The 24,214-nt window shown below is 50.7% G+C and overlaps 1 protein-coding gene and 1 long non-coding RNA gene across 3 annotated transcripts in view; both read left to right on the top strand.

The window, feature by feature from the left end:
* TAPT1 (transmembrane anterior posterior transformation 1) overlaps positions 1-11,444 on the top strand; it is a 55,438-nt gene extending 43,994 nt beyond the window's left edge. Inside the window, exons 12-14 of the mRNA XM_090267053.1 lie at positions 2,608-2,684; positions 6,604-6,764; positions 9,242-11,444. Of these exons, the coding sequence (XP_090123179.1) occupies positions 2,608-2,684; positions 6,604-6,764; positions 9,242-9,459 (456 nt within the window). The 3' untranslated portion in view covers positions 9,460-11,444. The remainder of the gene's footprint in view (positions 1-2,607; positions 2,685-6,603; positions 6,765-9,241) is intronic.
* A 3,195-nt stretch (positions 11,445-14,639) lies between these two features.
* LOC150020334 (uncharacterized) lies at positions 14,640-22,238 on the top strand. Of its 2 annotated transcripts, none has more exons than XR_016509345.1 (4): positions 14,640-14,740; positions 17,834-17,926; positions 20,822-21,076; positions 21,819-22,238. It is a non-coding gene; the product is annotated as an uncharacterized LOC150020334 (long non-coding RNA). The 2 variants fall into 2 exon arrangements; XR_016509346.1 differs by lacking the exon at positions 14,640-14,740 and adding an exon at positions 16,663-16,768.
* The last annotated feature ends 1,976 nt before the right edge of the window (positions 22,239-24,214 follow it).

The raw sequence follows: 24,214 nt of genomic DNA on the forward strand, positions 1-24,214 counted from the left end.
CATCAGAACGCATGCAGCCGTCTTTTTGCCAGAGGTCATCTGGAGTTTCCACGTAAGGCAGAGTCTCACGAAATCCCCAGGACATGGGCAAAGAAGTTGTAGGTCATACCAGCCGTGTTTCAGAGCGGCGTGCCTCACTCCTTGGGAGGGTCGATGGTGAACAGGGTTCATGTCATTTAAACTTCAGTGCAGCTCTCCAGATAACCGCGTCCCCGGTGTTTCCAGTTAGTGTAGTCGTTTAGTATCTAATAGCATAGTTTTCTTCTTCTTGGGAAAAGGAGTTCCTAAAGTTTGGGGAAACTGGAGGATTTTAAAGAGTAAAATAATTATTTGCTCAACGTTTAAAAGCTTGGTGCAATAGAATAGTAACTTTTTCTAAGTTTGTTTTCTACAACTAGACACACGATACCTACAGTGTGAGGATGGCCCAGGAGAGCCTGGCTGACTTCTGTTTAAAAGGACTAGTGAGATGACTGTGTTTGTATGTAGCCCCGCTTTGTTAAATAATAACTGTCTAGTAACTTATTTGCCAGAAAGCTGTTTCACTATTAGTATGGGTTTTTTATTTAAGGAGTTAAAGTTTTTTTTTTTGTCTTTAAATGAGTTTTTATGGTTGTTACATCAGAAGATTTAAGCTTACTTAATAATTGACAAAGTACTTCTGGAAAACCAGTGTTTTTGCAGGGGATTTGTAGTGACCTAGTGGGTGTTTTGTTTTTTGTATTTGGAGTTTTGGGGGGCGTTTTTGCAGTGCTTTTCTCTCAGACCTCCAAAGTGACTCCAGCTTCAGCAGATATTTAGGAGCTTTGAAGAATATACCGAGGCCTCAGGAATCAGTTCTTTAGTTAAGGCCCGAGAGAGACAATGCTTATTTCTAAATGTTACCTTAGATCCCAAAACGACTTCATCCAAAAAAAGTTAAAGAAATCATGTATTAAGATCCCGTGGAAAGGAGGCTTTGGGCATCATGTATCTTGAAGTCACCCAATAACATGCTCGATAAAAATAAAGTCATTTAAGCCTCATTGAATGTGATCATTGGCAAACCTTTCATATTAACAAATGAAGTCCTAGAGCCACATTAATTTCCGTCATAAATGTTTGTCCTAGGGGTCATTGCCCCGTCAGAGGCAGTGATGAGGACCCTGTATCGGTTTTCCTTAAGTGAGATGCTACTGAGCACGTGACGACCCATCCCCTCTGTTTTCTCCATGTTACTCTTTTATTAGCAGCACCCTAAAAATACTGTTTTAAATGTACCTTATGATGTTTATTTAAGACACCCTAATAAACTCTTTTCTTTTAGTTTAACAGCATTACTAGACAAGGTCACTTATTTTCCCTGATTTTCCCTTTCCACACAGCAGCCCCCCTGACCCTAGCACGGGTCCCCGCTCTCTGAATGCAGAGCGTGTCTGCGGAACCTCACAGGAACCAGAAGGGCCTAAACTGAAGAAGCAGCTGCATTCATTTGTGTGCCTTTATTTTGTTCACCAAGATCAAATGCTCAGTTACATCCAGTTTTACCCGTAATGTAAACAGCCTTCGCGGCTGTCAGGCTCCCTGGCACCTGGGGACACCCCTTGCTCACTGCACAGGATGAATCGAGAGAACCCCCAAGTGCTCACAGGCCCAGCTCAGGGCTGCGGTGTCCTGTGCGGGGGGGCCGAGTGACAGGGCCGCTCTCGCCGCTCAGGGTGTCCTGCACATCAAACACTGAACCTTGTTTTTCCTTTTTATTATAAAAGCAAACTTTGGATGTTTTTAGGTTAGCAAAAACAGGTACCAGTGTAGGTCTTTTGTAATAGCCAAGTGGTGTAAAGTGACCTTTTGAAAAGTGGGGAATACCTGTATATGGGCACATTGTTAAGTCAAAGCTGTGATGTGTAAGTATCTTCCAGTGACAGATCCCACCAGATTTATTCAGCAGGCTTCCCAGGGTAATGACTTTACTGCTAAATTTGTGAGATAAAAAAGAAAATAAGTGTTTAACGTCAACTACCTAAAGAAAAATTTCGATCTCTATGAAATTTATTTTGTAGTAGTATTTAGTTTTTTAGGCAGTACAGATTTCTTAAGTTTCCCTTTTCTCTGTGATCCCTGCGAGTCATTGGGGAGTTGGTCGGGGGGTCTTAAAAACGATCAGAAAACAACGGACAAAAAAGGCACGAATAATGGAAATACCCACTAAATGGTTCTAGCTCTGTCAGGGACACATGTAGCACGATGAATTCATTTGTATTTTCCAGAATAGTTTTTTATCTTAAAAACCAGCTGATTTGCTTCTCTATTAGGCCAAGCAAACGTGTCATTTATGAACTAGGAATAACGTCTGACTTCACAGAGTCAGCGCTGAAGGGAGCGTTAGCCACGAGCATCCTAGATTTGCCCGAAAACCCAGGGCTTCCACCAAAGGCTTCAGAGGCTGCCACATGTGACATGAGTCGGCAGGTCTAGAGCGGCCTACCCGCTTGGATTTAGACAGAGGCACAGGTGTGCCTAAAGTATTAAAGTCAGCGTGAGGACTGTTTATTTAAATATGAACTAATAACTCTGTGGTTGTGTTTTGTCTGTGTGTCTTTGTTGTTTTGGTTTGTCTCTGACTAGCTCATCAGAGTTGTAACGAGCTCAATTAAAGTGCAAGGAATCCTGTCTTATGCCTGTGTCGTACTCTTCTATTTTGGGTAAGATGAACTGTTCTTGAATATGTTTCTGGTTATGCGGTAAAGTATAAATGCAAGATGCGATCAAGTCACGCTACCCCCATCCTGCCTGCCCGGGGCTCCCGCGACAGCCGGTACCTCCACGTGTGTTTGTGACTCGGTTAAGCTCTGCTTTGATTAAACATGCTGCTATTTGCTAGTAGTCTTAATAGCACTTTAGATTTTATTTTTGTGAAATTACTTAAAGCTCTTTTTGCTGAGGAGTTAAGTTTTACCCATATTTTCTTTTATAAAATAAAATCTGCTGTTGCAATCAGACATTTCTCCATGTTCAGAAACCTCTGAATTTTTACTATGTTTGCTGCATTGAGTCAGCATGCTCGAGGCCTGTGTCACGTAAACCCAAAGAAGAGCCAGAACTGTCACCTCTCTGCCTGTGGCTGGCTGAATTTTTACCTGCGCCGGCTTCATGGAGCCCGAGGGGCTCTGCTCCAAGTGTTGGTCCGTGAGACGCTCCGGAGGAGAAAAGTGGGGAGAGGATAGATGTGACAGGAAAAGCTGCAGCCATAGAGTCCCTCAGAATCTTCCCCGGGGCTAAGGCCTGCTTCCCAGGGCCGTTGGTGCCATTCCCGTCTCCCATCAGGTGTGTTTCCTGCATTGCTCTCTGCCGGCAGCTGGCATATGACAGGTGCCCCAGAAGCTCCTGTCACAGGAGCCCAGGAGCAGTTACTTGTCATTGTCTCCCGAGCATCATGATCAAGAATATGTGTCACAGCCCTGGCTGGTGTGGCTCGGTGGGTTGACCGGCCTGTGAATCAAAGGGTCGCCAGTTCAATTCCCAGTCAGGGCACAGGCCTGGGTTGCAGGCCAGGTCCCCAGTTGGGGGCCCTCAAGAGGCAATCACACATTGATGTTTCTCTCCCTCTCCTGCTCCCTCTCTTCCCCTCTTTCTAAAAATAAATAAGTAAAATCTTAAAAAAAAAAAAAAAAAAAGAATTCGCATCGCAGCACCTCCAGGGCCGTTCAGGCCACGTGGGTAGCGTCAGTGGCCGCAGAGCCAGGTTTAGTTCTGATCACGTTGCATTGCCACTGACTCTTTTCCAGCCGAATGACCACACACCTGTTTACTGTATTAAGGTAACCTTTTCAGTGTTTCTGACATTGAAAAACACCATATTCTTCCTTTCTGATACACACCCTCCCACCGCCCTTCCAAGTACTAGGCACTGTGCCTTGTCCATCGAGTGGTGTTGCTGTAATTGATCCCATCTGTGTCTCACCAGCTTGCCGCCCGGTGTGTTCCTTCTGACATAGACACACCGGGACAGGGAGTGTGCATTTGCTGTCGGAAACCCTTTGTTTAGCTGTGTCCGCCTGTGCGTGGTTGCCAAGGAGGGTGTGCTTGAAGGAGGAGCACTGAAAACGCACAGCCTTCCCACCGCCCCCACCCCCGCCACCTCACCCCTCTCCCGGCGTCTCGCTGGTCACCTCGGCTCCCCGGCCTTTCCGTTCTTGACTTAGTCTGGTTACCCCGTACCAGGGTGAGACCCGCATCATCCTCTCTCCCCTCCTTCACAAACTCCCTTGGAGCCTTCTGTCTGTGACGCCTTCTCCGCCCCGTAACCCCAGCAAGTCCGGAGCCTGCCTTCAGCAGAAACCGGTCAGGACTCGGCTGGGCCTCCTGGCATGAAATGCGGGGCTTTTTCCCCACCACCCCACTTCCAGCCTCTTTCGGACCGTTCCCACTGAGCCGCGTGGGGAAGAGCGGTGGCCCTGTCCTCACGGACGCGTCTGCTCAGTGTCCTCAGCAGTGCTCGGTGCCGGGGACCGTTTCCAGCCCTGGTGTAGGGACCCACCAAAGAGAACCCAAGTGCCTGCCTTCGTGTCACTGAAGTTCCCGTGGAGAAGTAGGCAGCAGGCAGAAAGGCGGGTCCCTGTAAGGGGACAGTTGGCAGCAAGCATCGGGAAGGAAAACATGGCGGTGTCAAAGGACAGAGTGACAGACGTGGCTGCCCTGGAGCGAGCAGCTGGGAAGCCTCTGAGCGCTGCTCTTGGTGCAGACGGGTGGGGCGGGGGAGGATGCGGATAGAGAGCTGCCTGGCGCGAGAGCAGGCTCGGAGGGGACTCGGGCCGGGCCCCTGCGGGAGCAGCCGGAGCCCAGCAGCGGGAGCCCGCAGGAGAGGGCCTGGCAGTGGGCCACGTCCCAGCGGCGGACAGCCCCTGGGGGGCTCTGCGCAGAGGAAGGTGAGATCCCCTTGGCTGCTTGCCGGGGCCACGCTGGCTGCTGTGCAGAGACTGGGCTGGAGGGTGGCAAGAGGAGAGGCCGCAGTCAGGCCAGGTCTGGAGGTGGTGACTGTTGTCACAGGCAGGTGACCGGCTGTGGCTGGAATTGGAATGGCGAGAATTTGTCAGCCAGCAGTGTATTTTGAGAGTGGAGCCGGCGAGGCCTTGCAGATGAAGGGACTGGTTGGGCAGCGTAAGGGAATGACAGAAGTCAAGGGTAATCCCAGAGTTTGGAGCCCAAGCCATTAGGGCCGTGGAATTGTCATGCACTGTAATGGGGACGCCTGTGACATTCACACGTGGGGCTTGTTTTGTTCTGTTTCTCGGGGGTCAAGGCTGGCTCTAGTAAGTTTGAAATCCTATTAGACTTGCCCTCGGCTGCATGGAGGAAGCGGTGGGAGGTGTGGTAGGGATGACTGAGCAGAGCTGGGGCTGGAGGTGAGTGGGGAAGCCCGTGCCCACGGGGGCCCTCAGCGTCTGCGTTCCTCTCTCCTGGGCGCAGTGGCCACACTGGGACCTCCCGCCAGGCCCCCCGGCCTCTGCCCCACAGACCTGTGACCTCGGCTGCTGCCAGGGTTTCACCTCAGACCCCGGCAGCGGCAGCGGCCCGCTTCTTCCCTCGCCATGGGCTGGCAGCGAGGGCCTTGGTGCTGTGTTCTTCAAGGGCTCGTCGTGAGGAGGTTCCAATAGGAAGGGGGTGTTGTTTCCTCCCACCCCCCAAGAATTTTTGCCAGATTCGTATCAAACACCTGAAAATGTTATGTACCTTTGGTCTAGGAATCTGACTTCTGTAATTATAGCTGTCTAGGCATTTATTTTAAGGAAATACAGATTTAACATAAATTTTCATAATCAGAAACTTATTTAATGGAAGAAAAATATTCAAAATAACCTAAATATCCAGAAACGTAAGGGCTTTGAGGGGCTTTGTTATATAACCCCTACAGAGCAGTATTATACGTCCATTAAAATAGTGTCATTGAAGAACCGTAACAGACAGGAAAAAATATTCATCATATGTTGTTTATGTAAAACAATAATACCGATGATGAAATAACAAGATCAGTTAACATTTCTATGTGCCAAGCGCTGCTCTGAGCACCTCACCGGAATCATCTCCTTATGGGTTGACGGGTTCAGAAACCCGGGTGCACACAACTTCTAAGCAGTGGAGTCAGGGTGGGCTCAGACTCCAGACCCCCCCCCCCCCCAGCCTCTACAGGAGGCCCGTTCTGCACAGCGCGAAAGCACGAGGCGACGGACGTGAGCACACAGCAGAGCGCCTGGCAGAGGGGGCAGCAGAGTCAGGCGGGTTGGCACTGGGGGGTGGCATTGTAAGCTGTGTGCATGCTTTGTCCATCTGCATTTCCTACAAATACTTGTTTTGTAATAAAAAGTGTTCAGTAATCGGGAAGGTAAAACGTGTGATATAAGAAGAGGAGAAATGTTAAATCGTTAGAAGTTAACACTTTTAAAGGGTATGATTTCTTCTCACAATGAGAAGTAAGGAATCGGTCATGACTGTCCCCTGGGAGGAGCCTCAGGAGCTCGGTGTGGGTGTGTCTCAGGCGCGGGCACCCCTCTCCTGGGCCCTCTGCTCACCTGGTAGCAGGTGGCGTCCGCACCAGCGGTGGCCTTCGTCTCTTTCTGCTTTTAGGTTGATATCCCTGAAAGTCCTTAACAGCATCGTGCTGTTGGGAAAGTCATGCCAGTACGTGAAGGAAGCCAAAATGGAAGAGAAGCTGTTCAGCCCTCCCCCCACCGGCACCCCCAGCAAACCGTCCAGTAAATCGCAGAGCAGGAGCAAACCCTCCCAAGGTAGGCACCCTTCCCCTCCCGGCTCCGTGCCGTTCCCTGGGGTTCTTCGTCTGAACCCCCCACTGGGGAAAAAACTCACTGCTCCATCAGCACATAGCTGCGCTACCGAGATTTGATTTCCCTCGGCTTCGCTGCTGTTCTTGTTCACGTGTCTGTTTCGGTCCCATCGCGGGTACAGCCCGGGCCGTGCCCTGAGCCTTCACGTCCGCTCGTTGTTCAGTGGGTGACCCGTGAGCACGTGCTGCGTGGGGACCTGCAGTGGGAGGAAAGGTGGCACTCCCTGGAGACTGTCAGGGAGAGGGGACAGGCACTCTTGTCAGGCGGCAGGGACTGGGTTATGCAGAGAAACAAAAAGGGAACACGCCCCGGGCCAGGGGGGCACGCTTCTTCCAGGCAGGGGCCAGCAGGGAGAGGCAGGAGGCCCAAGGCAGGACCCTGCCTGGCATGCGGAGGGCCATCAAGACCAGGCGGCTGGCCTGGGCTGCTTCCGGGAGAGGCTGGAGAGGGGACGCAGAGGCGGTGGCGGCTCCAGCTGCCAGGCAGCCACGTGGGCCTTGGCTATCCCTCTGCGCGAGGAGCTGTTGCAGGGCCCAGGTCAGAGGAAGGCACGATCCAGCAGACATTTAAAGAGATGATTGTCGAGTTTGCGGAAAACAGGGAGGAAGAGTGAGACCAGAGAGCGGGGCCCGGGGAGGCTGCGGGGCTCAGCGCGGAGGTCAGCGGTGTGCGCAGCGAGGACTGACCGGGTTCTGGGAGGGTCTGCAGAGCCCAGGGTTTGCTGATGAGCGTGTGCGGTGTGAGGAGGAGAAGGAGGCAGGGGCTACGGAGGATTCCCCAGTCACTGGCCTGGAAGATTTGGAGGAAGAACAGGGACACTGACTTCATTTTTGTCCTTAGGTGCCAGTTTCCTGTTCACACAGGGGTTATATTCATACGACTTTTAGCTTAAATGATTTGTTTTTTAAATGCACGGAGCCACCGTGCGCCTGGATGATACAAAGGTCACTGCGTCGTGCTCTCAGGGCCGCGGAGACCAGCAGGGAGATGGCACAGGTGGGCAATTCAGATAAGGGGGCGAGGCTCTAGGGGGGCATGGCGGGAACGGGAGAGGGTCCGTCCTTCCTGGAGGTGTTGCTGCCCAAACTAAACCTCGACGGGTGAGAGGAGGTGAGCGGGTGAGGACGGGTGGGGAGGGCCTCCGGGCAAGGGGCCGACGTGAGCTAGGTCCTGCAGGCCTGAAGAAGCGTCGGAGAGATAAGGGCCCCGCGTCCGAAGGAGAGATTTTTCAGACAGAGCTGGGCCGGAGCCTGACCTGAAGGGGGGCCCCACTCGGGGTGCGCGCTGCGTTACAGGAGCTACTGCGCAGTGAGAGGGGAAGTCGTGGCCGCACTTGAAATGACTGTTCCATTATGAAGAGCGCGGAAGCACTGTCAGTAGCACGGATCGCATGTGCGTCAGCTGACAGGGGGACTCCTGGCGGCCCTGCGGGTCCCGTTAGGTTGGGCTCCTTCAGCGCCTCAGAAGTTAGGGCCGGTCTTGCCTTGAAGGAGCCTCCACACTAATGTGGAGATAAACCCCTGGGCACATATGGCAGGCCCCAGCCACTGGATCCAGGGCCATGAGTGAGAAGGGAATTTCGGATGAGTTGTCTGAGCGTGGGGGTCAGGCCAGAGAGCGCTCGGGGAGGAGTTGCAAGTCAGGCAGCGCAGACCCCGTTCAAGGACGAGAAGAGGGACCAGCTCTCGGGACAAACTGTGCTGTGTGCCATGTTTTGAAAGAAGCCAAAGACGGCTGAGGGGACAGGACAGAGGGATGGCCCGGAGACTGGTGAGTGTTCGCACTGGCCCAGCGGTGGGCGTGGCCTCCAGGTCAGCGCTCCGCAGGTTCTTCCTCGGAAGCCGCACGTCTGTGGTCTGCGGTCTGTCTTTCTGGCCTCCAGGAGCCTGCTTGTCTAAGGACAGAGATTGGCAGGTCTAGGCCCCAGCCCAGGAGCCCCCCCGGGCCAGGCTCCGGGGCCCCGCGGGCCCCAAAGGCACATCTGGGGTTTTGTTGGTGGCCTTGCTGCAGGTGGAAGGGTAAGTCTAGTGAAAGGGGGCTGCTCATCAGGGGAGTGTCTCAGGGTCTGCTTGGCCCTGCTGCCCGGGCAGGAGGGGCTGGTGGTAACGCGTCTGGCCTGGCAGCCGTCACGTGGGGTTCTAGGAAGCAGACTGTTACGTGGAATTTCTGGTCTTCCCCTGATCAGCTAGTGGTGTCGTCTGTATGAAATGACCCACGTAATAGCCCCTCTATAAAATGTTGGGCTTGCAAACAGAAACGGCGTAGCCTCTGAGTTTCAGTGTATAAATTACGGCTGCTTATACAACGTGCTTTCCGGCTGTCATTTGCCCTTTTTTCAGTACCGCTATCCTGGTCAACAAATAAGTTATCATATGTTTGGAGGAAGTCCTTTTCTAACTAAAGGATCTGCTTTTTCACAGAAGAAAACCTGTCTGCTTCAGCCACCGGCCAGCCTAGCCATCAGAAGGAAAATGTCGTACCATTACTTGTGACCAGCAACTCTGACCAGTTTCTGACAACGCCAGATGGCGACGAGAAGGACATAACGCAGGAGAACTCTGAACTGAAACACAGGTCCTCGAAGAAAGATTTGCTGGACATAGACAGGTTCACAATTTGCGGAAACCGGATCGACTGAGTCCTGTGGCTCTGGGTGCCGAACACCCAGTCCTGGGGCAGCCGGGCCGTGCTGCCGGGGTGGACAGCTGTGAAAAGCGGCACTGAAATATTTATTTAAAACTTAAATTATTAACGGAAAACCAATCTGAGTATCTTTCTTCCAGTGATGTGGTCTGGTTGAAGGCCAGGTCCCAGAACAGCAGCGACCTCCAGCCTTGGCCTTTTGAGGGCTTCCCCTGCTTGGAGAAGCAGCGGGGCCTCTCCCGGGCCCTGTGGGGACAAGGCAGAGTCCCTTTGCTCTGTCAGTCTGTGCTTCCAGAACACCGCCTTGGGCCTCAGGGTCTTGTCAGTATGTGGATGTGAACCTGGGAAACAAGCTTCACCACAATGGCACCTGCCCCGTCTCATATGATTTTCACAAACAGTTCTCAAACTCCACTTCATCTGCCAAAGCATTAAAAAAAAAAAATTGAACTTAAGTCAAGATAAGTGTCCTCACCACAGAATTATCCTTGAAGCTGTGTCTGACTTAATCAGAATAAAAGGCTACCTTAAATAAGACATGATGAATAGTAGCATTTCATAGGGGGAACAAAAACCCTAAAACCCAGTTTGTCTATTTAAAAAATATTAATTAATGAAGGTTATGCCTCACTGAGCACATGTTTCATAATTTTCCAGTTCATGCTAAAGCAGAATGTGAGCTGTGTCTTGTTTAATTGCAGTGGATGAAATAGAAATTACCTTACACAAAGGTACCTTTTATACTGAAAAAGCAAGAGCAGTGTTAACTCATGTATCGCCTACTGTTTTCACTTTAGAACTAACCACTTCGTCCACTGTTACAGGTGAAAGGGTTTGGTGTGGAACGGGCTGCAGAACCGTCAGCATCCAGAACTCAGAGATGTCGGCTCTGACTTGGGTTTTCTGAGTAACAGTCTTAAAGTAAATAATGAAGGGGCTTGAGCAGCATCGTCTAGCTTGGGCTTATCCAGAGCACTAGTCCTTCCGCGTGGCATGTCCACCGCGGGCCTGTGCCTGGGGCCGGTCCGTGTTCTGTGGGACAGTGTCTGTGGGGGGAGAGGTGACTGCCAGGTGTGCTTGGGGGGAGGGGCAGGCTCGTGCTGGGAGAGAGGAGCTGGGGAGTGTGGGGTGTGTGGGTGGCTGTCTGGGTCTGGGTGTGGGCGTACGGATGTTGGAAACAGCCGCCAACAGGTGCTTCTTGGTCTTGTTTGAGGTCAAATTCCACTTCTGCTTACTTCCTAGTCTGTGGCCGACACCATCAGGCAGGTTATTTCCCACCACGTTTTATCTCGAGAAGCCTTCCTGCATCTTTATAAAAATTTCACAGCATCTAATTTCAGAGTGTCCAGATGTCCCTGTTAACTGTTATTTGCTTTAATGTTTTCATTTTGAAGTTCAGCTCCTGTGCCCATACTTCGGGCATGTGACATGCAGAAGTAACTTTCAGGCGATTTGTCTGTTTCCTGGGTGAAATGTAAACCAAACTTGAACGCAGCTTTGGCCTGTTTATTTGACATACAAAAGTGATTTTTCATGTTCTGCATTAACTAAAGAAATCGGAAGGTTAGTGTTCACCTCGGGTAAAAGGAAACAATACAGAAATGCTTCTGTTGACCATGAAGTATTTCAAGTTAAAAATGAAAAGACTTAATTGCTCTGTCTGTGTTCCAGTGAAGCCCCAATTTAGGATTTTTCTTTCATCTTCTGCCCCAGAAGTGTCCACGGTGAATAGGAATATTTGGGGGACAACTTTGCCAAACATAGCCCTAACCAGAGCAAAACCATGACGGTGGTATATCTTTCAGTTCAGCTCGAATTATCCTGTTACTATGCTGTCAATTTCACAAGAGTTTTAATTTCCTTTGCAGAATATACTGGGAGGTTGGAACGATGTTCATTTGTTCTGTCAAAATGGCATTCAGTACTAATTTTATAAAGTGCATCTTGTGTGAAACTCAATAAATTCGATTTTGTAATCTTTTTTAAAAAGGTCACTGAATTTATTTTGATGATGTTTACTGTTATATTTGGTGGAGTGAATTTCCCGTTCTATAAGAATTTATTTCTAATTTACAAGTGGGGGGACTATCGAATGATGTGAATTATTCTTCTGGTCTTAATGGTGACAAAAGGGTTTGATTTTTGTCTTTAAAAGAAAAAGACTGGGCCTTGACCATAGACCATTTAGTTTCGGTTAGCACATGAAGGTACTTGGACTTTACAAGTGCTCTGAATGTCACACAGCACGCTTTCCACACCTGGGGGTCAAGTTCAAGGCAGTACTTTGGTTTTAAAAACGCAAGGCCCAGCATAGATCAGACTCTTACTAGCTTTGCATTTGGAATTGAGGTATAAACATGAAGGGTCACTCAGGAGCTCGTCTGACTTCCTTTGTACTTTCGTATTTTGACCAGCCTGTAGACTTCATATTCTTTAGACATGTCGATGGAAGAAACTTGCTATAAGTAGATCCTCAAAAGCTTTCCTTTTGCCCTTGTGACTCAGCAGAGGAGGACATACACGCACAAAATAATTTAAAAATCACTACATTTTGATATATCTCAGTTTTATCTGTTTGTTCTTTCGATGGGGTTTATTAATCACCTGTGTATCAGGAACTCTTAGATGCTGGGGTCAGCGGTGAGCAGGGTCCCTGCCCTCCTGGGGGAGACCAATAGCAAACACGTCGGTGAACAGACCTGTGCCGGACACACAGCTAAAGATCACATGACCTCTGGTTTATCTCAGTTCTGAAATAAATCCAGTTCGCTTAACATTTTTATGTAAGGCGTTCTTTTCCTATTGAATTGGCTAAAAATAAAATAATTAGCTGGCCGTTTCAAATGCTTCCATAGAGTACATACAAACAAGTAAATGCCTTTTTACCAGAGACACTAATTGTCTGTACAGAGTTGTCTCTGGGCACCAAGCTGTCCAGCTGGGGACTACATTCCTGAGTCCGTGTTGCTGGTCCACGTGACCAAGTGACTAATTCTCACCAAGTGACGGAGGGTGAAGGGGTACCTGCCATTATGGGTCCCCTCCACCTTCTCTCTGCTCCCACCAGCTGGAGCCCAGAGAAGGTGTCGCCTCCCTGCGGCCGTGCGGGTAAACGCTCAGCACTTGGAGGATGCAGGAAGGAACCCGGGTCCCTGCAGGCCTCTGCGCAGCAGAGTTGCCCGTCAACTTGGAGCCCTCCGCTTCACGAGCGATAATTAAATGCCTTTGTTTCTAAGCCACTGAATGTGGAGGATCTATTACAGCCCTCGTCCACGCCAGGGAGTCTGAAGGGGCCTGTTTAGAGATCTCTACATAAGTGAGGTGTTAGACCTGACTCGCTAAAACATAGGCTTCTGAAAATACTCTTGGGTTCCCATTTACTATTTGTTGTCTTTTAGGGGAAAAGATGGATTGCTATGCCCCACCTACTCAGCAAACAACCTCCCGGGCCATCTTGAACTCTAACATTAAACTTGTTCATAAGTGGCAAAGTCCTCCTGGACCATACGCTCGATCAAACAGCTGTGCCCTGCCCCTTGTTTCGGGAAAGTTGTGTGCACAGTAACACCATCAATGAGTGTAGCCTACCAGCACGGAGAAGTGGAAGTGAAAGGACCATACATAGGTCAAAAAGCAGCAGCAATGTCATCTGGGGCAAGGTGGAGGTCATGGTGTCATGCAAGTGACTGCTGAAAATACCCCTACGTCCTGGCTTCATGTGACATGTGGCATCCTAAGTGTCTGAGATGACGTGGGTGTTTTAGATGATGTTTAATCTGATGAAAGAGGAATGGATACAATTGAGAGGGTGAGTCGCTAAAGACAGTGGCGTTCTAAGAGTCTGCGTGATCTGAAAGGTGTACTAATGCTCAGCAGGCATGACTTTGCTGTTCGGAATTTCAGGAGGAAAAGGTGGCTCACACAGCAAGTGAGGGAAGGCACGCTTTGGATGGTGTGCTGAAGCTGCATTTGAAGCTGACGTTGAAAGTAACAAGAGTGAAGGGTGGGCATGTGCACAATGTTTTTGCTTTTAACTTACAACATTTCTCTTTGGCAGGTGAGGAAACTAAGGGGGTCCTGAAAGTACACTCAGTGCCTACGTAAGAGGATAGTTGCAGAAGGACAGAAAGCGTCAGCTCTTGGAGGGTGAATCCCTTGCAAAGTGGGTTGTTATTTTTGAAACGGCAATTATTTCCAATAACTGTGTTCTCATTTCATTTTAGATATGCCTACACAGGAACATAAATACTAGGGAAAGTCAGAAATAACTGGAAAGTCAGGGTTAATGAGGTAAGTGAAATACAAAAAAAAGAAATGCATCAATATTAATTATGCAGTCACCGTGCAAAGCACAGAAATGAAACAGCTATGCGCTCTGCTCACAAAGTATCTATAGTCTAGGGCGGGCATCGACAGTTAAACTGGGTGATCACAGCCCCGTGGGATAAGCGCTACCATAAACGTAAGTCCTGGTTGTAGTGGAACATCTGATTCCCATGGGTTCCACCATGTTCACCGCTAGCATCTTGTACAGAGCCTTAGCATCACGTGCATTTCCTGGCACGTGGCGGCAGCCAGTATTTGTGGGACAAATAAGCATGGGAGCCATTGTGGAGAATGTGCACCTGGGCTGCCTTTAAAAAGAGTGGAGCCCTGGCTGCTGTGGCTCAGTGGATGGAATGCGGCCTGTGAACCGAAAGGTCGCTGGTTCGATTCCCGGTCAGGGCACATGCCTGGGTTGCAGGCTAGGTCCCCAGTTGGGCACATGTGAGAGGCAACCGATCTATGTATCTCACATGTTGATGTTTCTCTCCCTCTCTCCCTCCCTTCCCCTCTATAAAAATGAAATCTTAAAAATAATTAAATGGGTAAGAAGGGAAAGGACGGGCAGCCAGAAACGAATGAGGGAGAAGGAGCGCAGTGTGGCTGCAGCACAGGGCTTCACCCCCTCACGCGTGCGTGTCTGAGGGCTGAGAACCCAGGAAGGAACAGCTTTGTTCCAGGGGAAATTGGAGGAGGGGCAGGGGCTAGATCTTTGAGAGCTTTTAATGCCTTACCAAGAATCCTGGACTTCACCCTGTAGGCAATGGGGGGGAGCTTAAGTGAAAGCTGGGTGTTTTTTTTTTTTTTTTAATCTTCATCTGAGGATATGTTTTTATGGATCTTGGAGCGAGCAGGGGAGCAGGAGACGGAGAGAGAGAGATCGATGTGAGAGAGAAACATCCATCGGTTGCCTCCCATACACGCCCTGACCGGGGATGGAACCCACAGCCTAGGTATGTGCCCTGACCGGGAACCGAACCCACGGCCTTTTGGTGTAGGGGACACCATTGCAACCAACTGAGCCCCCCGGCCAGGGCACTGAAGTGGAATTCTAAGTTGGGTTGTTGTAACTACCAAATGAGAGGGGAGATGGAAAAAACTACTTTGTAAACTATCCAGTGTTACAAAACTTGTTCAAGACCACACAGGTAGCACACATCAGAGCAGGAAGTCAGACCCCTTCCCTAACTGGGACACCTGTGTGCACCTCCTCCGAGCTGTGTGCTGCTGGTGGGAAGACGGGGAAGCCCGGGCCAGCAGACCCCTCCAGGAGGCAGCTGCCATTAGTCTTAACAGAGCAATCGGACTTTGGGACACAGGGTAGCGTGACCTTTTGCATGTCATGTGTCTAGGATGGTTAGCCCTCCAGAGAGTAAGTGCACGGGAGGGCCAGCTGGTGTTAGAGCCTGCAAACCTCAGTCTGCTCATCTGTAAACTGGGTGTCATACCCACTTTCCCGGGTTTGAGGAGAAGCAAGTAAGAACGCACCTGAAACTCGGTTCGTGGGTGCTGGAGCACCATACCAATCTAAGTTGGGTTGACCATCACGGCCTGCTGCCTCGTAGCCTAGACTAGTGGTCCCCGACGTGTGGCCCTGGACCAGCAGCATCCCACCATTGGGGAACGTGGTGGAAGTGCAGATAGGCTCCTGTCCCCCACCCAGACCCACTGCATCAGAAACTGGGAGCGGGGCCGGCCACCTGCTGCCGCAGCCTTCCAGGAGATTCACGTGCGTGTTCAGGTTTGAGCCTCAGAATTACAGCGGCAAAAACAACTCCGTCCGCTTTTCCCGAGGTACCGATCGGAGAGACAAAAGTAGAATTTGGGGCCAAAGTTCTTTAGCATATGCCTACAGTTAAGTTAAAAATCTACATTTTACTGATGTTGTTTGCTCGAGGCCGGGCAGCTGGGATAGATCAGAGCAGGGGCTTCCGGGTGTCCTCAGGCCGCCGTGCTCTGCCTCCTGTGCCCTCACGGCCACCCCTCCCGCAGCCACGGGGCCTCTCAGACTAGTCGTGCAGGGATCTCGGGCAGAGACCCGGAGCACGTGATGCTGCGAAGCTCTGACCAGCAGACCAAGCGGAGGAGGCGGGAGGCCACACAGGCCAGTGAGCGGTGCCGTCGGGCGCCGACACCCTTGGGGAGCGGTTCCTCCCCTGGCTCACGAGGGCACAGCAGACAGGACGGACAGGCTCCTCCTCTTTGCGAGCTCATATTGCAGTGCAGGAACCAGATAATAAACATGGGAACCGCTGAGTGTTGAGAGTGATGGGTGTCTTAGGGAAAACAGGGTGTGTGACAGGGACACGATGCTTTCTTGGAGACTGGGTGGTCGCGAGGCCTCTAAGAAGTAATGTCAGTAGGAACCTCGTTCAGGCAGAGACCAGCAAGTTCAAAGCCGAGGGGGGAGAGTGAGCAGAGTGTAATCTACTAGCAGAAGTTTGGCGGTGCTGGGGAACAGGGCGGGGATGTTCTGCAGCGTGAAAGCACAGGGTGGGGAACAAAGGTCTGGAATAGATCCCCCGAGTCCAGGGGCCAGGAGGAGTGAGGGCACTGCTTGTCTCTGCTGTGTGAACAGTGGGTCACAGGGCCACTGGCATGACATGAGGGACTCTAGTGAGGGGCTGTCTCTGTGGAATAAACGGCTCAGGCAGCGTGGAGTCGTGATGCCCCCCCGCAGGCTGACCCCGCTCTGCTGTCACCTCCAAAGGCGGAGCAGCAGCAGCCGCGGGAACCTCCAACCCTCCACGGGCAGCACAGACAGCACACGATTGAGCCTAGACTTGGTCCCTTCCGTGCTGACACTGCAGAGCAGGCAGAACCAATTTGCGTCTGATGTTCTGTTTGCTCTGTCTCACTGGATGGCAGGTCGTGGTGAGGAGTGGCCTCCAGGTCTGCCACCCCCCGGCAATGATTCCCAGAGGCAGGTGCGATCTGCCCAGGAGCCAAGGCTGGAAGCCACGTTTCCAGGAGGGGAAATGGTAAGAAGGAGTGGGAAACTGGGCTCAGGAGCTCACTGTCGGGACCAGCTGGGAACTGCAGACGGGAGGGAGCTGTTGGCGAGCGGACACCAAGCCATGAGGGTGCAGAGTCCCTCCATCTTTAATTGATTCCCTTGCAAATATAATGGATGTAAGTGCACTGCTCACCTCTCCTTCAAGGAGAGCACGCGTGAAGATGAGGTGTGTCCCAGGATGATGGGATCCCCCCCTTGAAGGCGTCCTGACGAGGCACACCCAACCTTCGTCCCATGCAGGTCCAACTCTCTCCCAGGGCAAGCTGATTGTTTTTTTCCTTTTTTAAAAACTAATTTACTTCTGAATTCAGTTGACATGCAATATTATTTTAGTTTCATGTGTACAGCATAGTGATTAGACACCACACACAGTTATTTCAGTATTGACCGTATTCCGTGTTGTGCTTGGCATCTCTGTGACTGTGCTTATAACTGGCAACTTGGGCTTTGGGCTGTTTTTCTCCTATATTCCTGATCAGATGCTGTCTGGCTGTGGCTTGAAGCAAGAACTAGAGGAGGAATAGTAGTAGTAGTAGTAATAATAATAATAATAATAATTTTTAAAGCAGTACTTATTAGACGTCCGTCACAAATCATCATACAAGGCCCTCAATGAATCTGCACAATGTCCCTGCAAGTCCCCATTTCACGGATGTCGAAACCGAGGCTCAGGAGGCTCTTTTCTCCACAGTCACCCACGTAGGAACAGGGCCAAGAAGTAACGCCTGGTCCCACGGGTGGCGGAGCGCCGGTCCTCACCTCTGTGCAGGGCACGGGCTCAGGACAGCCCTGCACGCGAGCCCTCGGCGGCACACAGGATGTTTCTCTTTAGTCGTTCTCTAACAAAAGTGCGCAGCGCTGACGACTGTCCCATTCCTTCTGGCCTCCTCTCGGTTGACATTTCCCAAACTCATGATTCTAATTCTCCATTGATTGGCATTGCTAAGTGCTATTTTTAGAATTTGGATGGCGAATGGATTGCTTTGGTTTTGCTGGTTATTGTTGAATGCCCGTTTCTGTTCTCCCTAAGGAGCCACGACAGCACGAGGCCTGACAGCGTGGATTTATGGGATCCCCGGCACTTTGAAAATGGTCTCCGCGTGGCTCTCCGTCATCCGGCAAGGTGGGTGCGGTGGGATCGCGCTGTCCTCTACCAACAGGAAGCTAGGCCCTGGTTTCCGATAGTTCCGGTGCAGTGCCAGGACCGGGGCAGGGGAGGGCTCCCCACCCTATCGGGCATGTGCTTGCTAAACACGCGGTCATAATACGCCCGGCACTGCGGACCCCGTGCTGGAGAGGGAGGGCGGGGAGAGCATACCGTCCCCCCCCAAGCAAGAGCAAATACGACGCAATTTACAAACTGTTATTATTTTCCATCCTCAGTGAATGCCTGTTAGTTCTAGAGAAGTCAGAAGGCTATTCAGATGAATGTAGAGGTGGGGAGAGGGTCGCCTGTAACATCCCCAGCTCAGTTGGTGCGTGTTCCTTCTTTCCAGCTGCTTTTGATAATATACACACGCACACACTGAAGTTTCTGCAGGTAAATATATTTCAGTGAAAAGCCACATGATGGGTTATATAACATGCTTCATTTCCTTTACATGGACTAGAATTCCACGTACGATCAGATCATCATTTAAGCAATTCCCTTTGGTTGGGCATTTGTCTGAGTATTTCTTTAGGATAAATTCCTAGAGCTGGAGTTACTGGGGCAAAAGCGCCACATGACCTTGGATGTGAGTCATGAACTTGCCTTCCAGAGGGACGCAGCATGTGAGCATCCCCGGAGCTCCACGCTCTCACCTGCCCTGCTTGGATGACTGTCCCATCCGTGCCAGCCTTACAGGGGTTTTAAAAGCATGATTAAATACTTTTAATATATTTATTAGATATGGTTTTCATTTTAGTGACATGTGTATTCATACCTTTAATTTTTCCTTTTGGTGTTAGCTGCAGGTGGAGGGCTGAGAGAGGGGACCGGGAAGCCACCTGATTGGCCCAGACCAGTGTTTTTAGGAACGTTTGAGGGAGAACCACAATAGGAAGAACCTTTTACATTGAAACCCAGTGGGCACACATATATATCACTGAAAAGTAAACTTCGGTTAAATAATACGTACCTTCACTCTGACTTATTCAGATATTTTTGCTAGTGTTTTTCAATGCTCTTTATCCATTAATTCAGTTGATTCCATGATCTTGTGACGGACTGTGTCCTACAGTTTGAACACCCTGGCTTAAAACCGCCCACTGCCTGGAGCACACTGGCATTGAACCAAGTCAGGGTTTCATTAGCACGGAGCGAGAGGGGGGTAGAATATCAGGACCACCCGAAACAGGGCCCACATCAGACCAGAAAGGATGGACAGGGTGTGGCCAGGTGACGACTGTGAGGGAGGCAGTGTGGGAGAAGGTGGGCAGGCCGGGAAGCGTCTGCGTGTCCGGCTCCACGGTGGCCTGTGCGCAAGGAGTGTGGCTGGGACAGCCGTTTGGGCCCTGCCTGCCGTGGAGGGCCTGGGCTGCCAGGCTGCCGGAGAGACCCTCAGGGGGTGTCTTAGCTTGGGCTGCTATAACCAATCACCCAGCACTGGATGGCTTAAACAGCAAACGTGGATTTCTTCTCTTTTTTTTTTTTTTTTTAAGATTTTATTTATTTATTTTTAGAGAGAGGGGAAGGGAGAGAGAGAAACACCAATGTGTGGTTGCCTCTTGTGCGCCCCCAACTAGAGACCTGGTCTGCAACCCAGGTGTGTGCCTTGACTGGGAATCGAACCGGCGACCCTTTGGTTTGCAGGCTGGCACTCAATCCACTGAGCCACACCAGCCGGGGCCAACATTTATTTCTCAGTCCTGGAGGCTGGAAGCCCAAGGTCAGGGCGCTGGCAGATCTGGTCTGATGAGGACCCTCCTCCTGGTCTGCTGTCTTCTCGTGTCTTCACGAGACACAGAGCAGAGAGAGGAAGCAAGCTCTCCTGCCTCTTCTTCTAACGGCACCACAGTGGTTAATTTTATGTATCAGCTTCACTGGGCTAAGGGATGCCCGGGTAGCTGGTAAAACATTATTTCTGAGTGTGTCTATGAGGGTGTTTCTGGAGGACGCATTAGCATTTAATTCAGTAGACTAAATAAAGAGATCAGCTCTTCACCAGTGCGGGCGGGCACCATCCAATCCATTGAGAGTTCAACTGGAACAAAAAGATGAAGGAAGGGAGAACTCTCTCTGCTGTTGAACTGGGACATCCACCTTCTCCTGCCCTCAGACATCGGAGCTCCTGGTTCCACGAGGGCCTTCCGACTCCAGGTCTTACACTAGCAGCCTCCCCAGGTCTCAGGCCTTCGGACTCAGACGGAATGACAGCCCTGCGTTTCTGGTTCTCTAGCGTGCAGACAGCAGATCTTGGGACTTCTTGGCCTCCATAAATGCATGGGCGAACTCCTATAATCAGTCTCACATACCTATATACAGCAGTCCCTCTCTATATCACGGCTCACTTATCATGGCCTCACTGTATCGCGGGAGTTTTAAAAATATATTTAATTGTTTATCGCGAATTTTTCACTATATCACGGGATTTTTCGATGCTGTATACGTATGTTGTTAAAGTTATGTAGGTTTGAGAGTGTGGAATAAATGTAAGGTTCCTACTTCACAGGGGCCATCTAGAACGTAATACCCGCGATAAGTGAGGGGATCACTGTGTATCTCCTGTGGGTTCTGTTTCTCTGGGCAACCCTGACAATACAGACACAAACCTCATTCAAGGGGGCTTCACCCTCAGGACCTAATCATTTCCCAAAGGTCCCACCTCCTAGTCGCCCCCTCCCCACCTAGCACTGGGGGTTCTGACTTGTGGGAGCAGAGACTATTCCATGACACGGCCGCTATCTGACCTGTGAGCTGAACCTGGGCCAGAAGGGAGAGGAGAGATTGCTTCTTGCCATCCTCCCCTTGAAGATGATCTGATCATGATCAATGCTCGGTAACATAAACCAGTACCTCTCTGCTGCCTCTCACCAGGTGCTGGTCCCTGGAACATTGTCCTGACCTTGTCAAACACGTCAAGTAACTTCTCATCCCTGGAGGCATTGACGGACTGTCCCCCAACCCCTTACCCTATTCTCTGGCTCCTGCCAAGAGGTGCAGACATTCATTCCACCCTGTGGCTGTCCAAGGTGTGCCTTGTATGTACATTTCTCTTCAGAGACGCTACAGTGACCAGATGAGAGTGCCCAGCCTCTGTCTTCACTCTTTCCCTGTCCTCTGCCTACAGAGGTAGGTCTTGCAAACAGGGATTTTCTCCTGGGTCTGTGTTCACTAACAGATTTCAACACACAAATTTGGTGGGCCACGGGGATGGGACACAAACATTCAGTCCCTAACAGAGAGAGCTGTCCTGGGGCCGGAGTCCCCAGGCCCACAGCCTCCCGGCAGCCTTGCTTCCCAGACTTCATTTTTCTAAGGACAGGCTGCCCCACCCCAAGGCTGTTCCCCAAGCCGGGCACTGTTTCTCCACATGTGCTCAGGCTGCACCGATTTCTCTGTGCTCTTTTCATTTGGGAGGATACGTTTTCCTAATGTCTTTTCAAGTACACAGCCATCACAAATCCTCCACCGAGGCTCTGTTTACCCTCATCCTCTGCCTAGTTCCCCCGGTGCCGGTGGCTTTGTGTGGAGAGCAGGACCAATAACATGGCCGCGGTCCGATCAAGATAGCATAAAGTATATAAAACAAAGTGAAGTCACTCATGTCAACTAAAATGGCTTTTAGTAAGCCATGACGCTTTGGTCGCAGCGAAGAACTGCTGAAGTCCCTCTAAGACAACCTCTGGCAAGGGGACACAAGATATCTACCCACATGGTCAGAACAGACACATCTGGCAAGGAGACAGCTAAGATATCTGCTCATGTGATCAGAATGGCCATGTCTGCAGAGAGGGACCACCCACGGATAGGCTTCTGGGGAATTTCCACTCTTGCTAGCATGGGTGTCAAGCTGGCCTTATAACTCCCACAGGTGTTTGGACAAACTCCAAACTTGGCATCAGGGGTGCCAAGACATTTACTGAAAGAACCCAGAAGGGCGGAGCACACCACTTTCCAGGTATAACCGAGGCAGGCTCCAGACCACTGCAGAGACAGCCGAGCTCCACACCTCAGAGCGCTGCTCCACGCCATGCTGATCTTCCTTGGCATCAACTGCCGAAGTCTCTGCCCTGCTGGCCTGAGGACTTCACCTGCCCTGCCGCCTACCTGGCTCTGGAGATCCTTACAAGACGCTGACAATTCCTCTGCCCACTGTGCTGTCTCAGACCTGCAGACTGAGACTCTGGTCCCCACTGATTGCTGTGTGTGTGTGTTACAATTCTCTTACATTGTTAGTGTGAGTATGTTGATGTTCTACTCTGAGTGCACCTGCATTCAATAAAAGCTGAGTGAAGAGCATGGTTACCTCGTGCGACTCTTGTCTATTCCTTGGTGCCGGGCCGCTCAGCAGGCAGTGAGCTGAGATGCCTGGCTGACTTATAGGAAAGACTGTATCACGAGCAGACACTCGTGACACTTTGAACAGCCGTCATGGAAAACGTGAGCCATGTTCGATGCAGTCACGGTGTGGAGAGCATCTGCTGTGGCAGGTGCAGCCCTGGGCCCCGGTAGTCAGCCCCCTCTCACTTCCCTCTATCGCTGCGGCCCCGATAGGCTGGGTATGAAATGATCCCTATTCTGTCTAGACTGGACACAAAATCCACCCACCCCCCAAAAAAGGAGGGCTTTTCTCAGCCTCCTTTGTGTTCAGAAGGAAAGCATCTTCATTTGTACCGGTGGGTGGTTCTTTTCTGTTCCACGGGTGAGTGCTTCACCAAGTCTTTGATCGTGTCCCCTCCTGAGATGTTAGTGTGAGTCCTGGCTCCTGACAGTTTGGGGTGTTGGCTTCCCTATCTTGAAGGTGACAGTCGGTGCTGAGGGGCAGGAAGGTGGTCGTTCCCAAGCCCATGCCTCTGTGACTGCGCTTGTCAGGGAGAGACTATCTAACAGGGTATCGTGGACGCTGCAAAAGTGCACTCCCTGGCCTTGGAGGGAGTCTCAACTGAGTGCCTTCCCTTCACTTATTCATAAACTCAGCAAACCAAGCAGGGAGAAGACTCTCCCCCAAATCACTTTTCCTGCAGCGCAGCGCCTGTACGCAGCAGCCTCTAAAACCCGCTGGGATTTACTGCAATGATGCTGTACCACAGATGTTTCCATATGCCGCCTCCAGGCCTCGGGAGATGGCGGGCGATAAAGAACTGATGAACAAAGGAGCAGAATCTCCGTTCTCTGGCAGAGCTGGGCTCTCCGGGACTGACGGCTGAGAGAACTGGCGGGCCCTGATGTGATGGTAATAAAACCTTGTATTTTGGTCAGACCTGATGCTTTCTGGACTGTGTTCTCATCAGCGATTTAGTGGAGGAAATCCATTTAATTATTCTCATTTTTCTTTTCTGTTTCTTTTCTCATTGAAGCCATAGCTTTTATTTATTTTTTGATAGTTATGTTAATTTTATTTTTTTAAGTATATTTTATTGATTATGCTGTTACAGTTGTCCCAGTTTCTTCTCCCTTTGCTCCTCTCTGCCCAGTACCCCTCTTCTCCACTTCCATATGGGACTGGCATCTCTCTAGCTGTTGCCCTGCCTGTGGTTCCCAGAGTGAGTGGGTCTGCGGATGTTTTAGGACCGTGGGGGCCCTTTAAACAAACAGACTCTGCTGAGAGACTGGCAGTTTCTTCCTCTACCCCAACCCCCACTGGTTTTCACAGTCAGAAGCAATGAGGCTTGATTTTCCCCGGTGCTGGGACCATGAGCTGTGCGGTCTGGTCTGGTGCTGGGAGCAACCCCCAGGTGTCCCTCCTGACTTTTTTTAATGTGCAGCTGTGCTTTCTGCTGATGGGCCACTGCTGCCGCCTCAACACTGCATCCTCTTCACCCCGGCTCCGCCCCTCCCACCTGTCTAGATGAGTATTTCTTCTTTACATCTTTATTGTTGGACTTCCACGTGACTCAATTTTCTGCAACTTCTGGTTGTCCTCAGTTTTGAGGTAGATGTATTCCTTCTTAGTTGTGGAGGGAGACAGCGTGTCTACCTACACCACCATCTTGGCAGGAAGCCCTAATTACTCTTGCTTTTCAAAGTAGGAAAACAAGACCTGGAAAGGCCAGAGAGCCAGCCCTACACATCTGGCTGGTGCTGGAGACAAGACTCATGCAAACACAGGTCTCTGACCCACAACTGTGAGTTTGTCCCACCATGCCCCCTGAGGAGAGCACCCTACTGCCATGCAAATTAAATTCCTATAATTTCCTAATGAAAACAGTATTAATGAGTTCTGTCATCTTAACATAGATGACTGCTCTGGATGTTGTGTTTTCTCCA

This window comes from Furipterus horrens, unplaced genomic scaffold (genome assembly GCF_987537825.1).
Source record: "Furipterus horrens unplaced genomic scaffold, mFurHor1.1.pri manual_scaffold_2, whole genome shotgun sequence".
In the NCBI taxonomy this organism is placed as follows: domain Eukaryota; kingdom Metazoa; phylum Chordata; class Mammalia; order Chiroptera; family Furipteridae; genus Furipterus; species Furipterus horrens.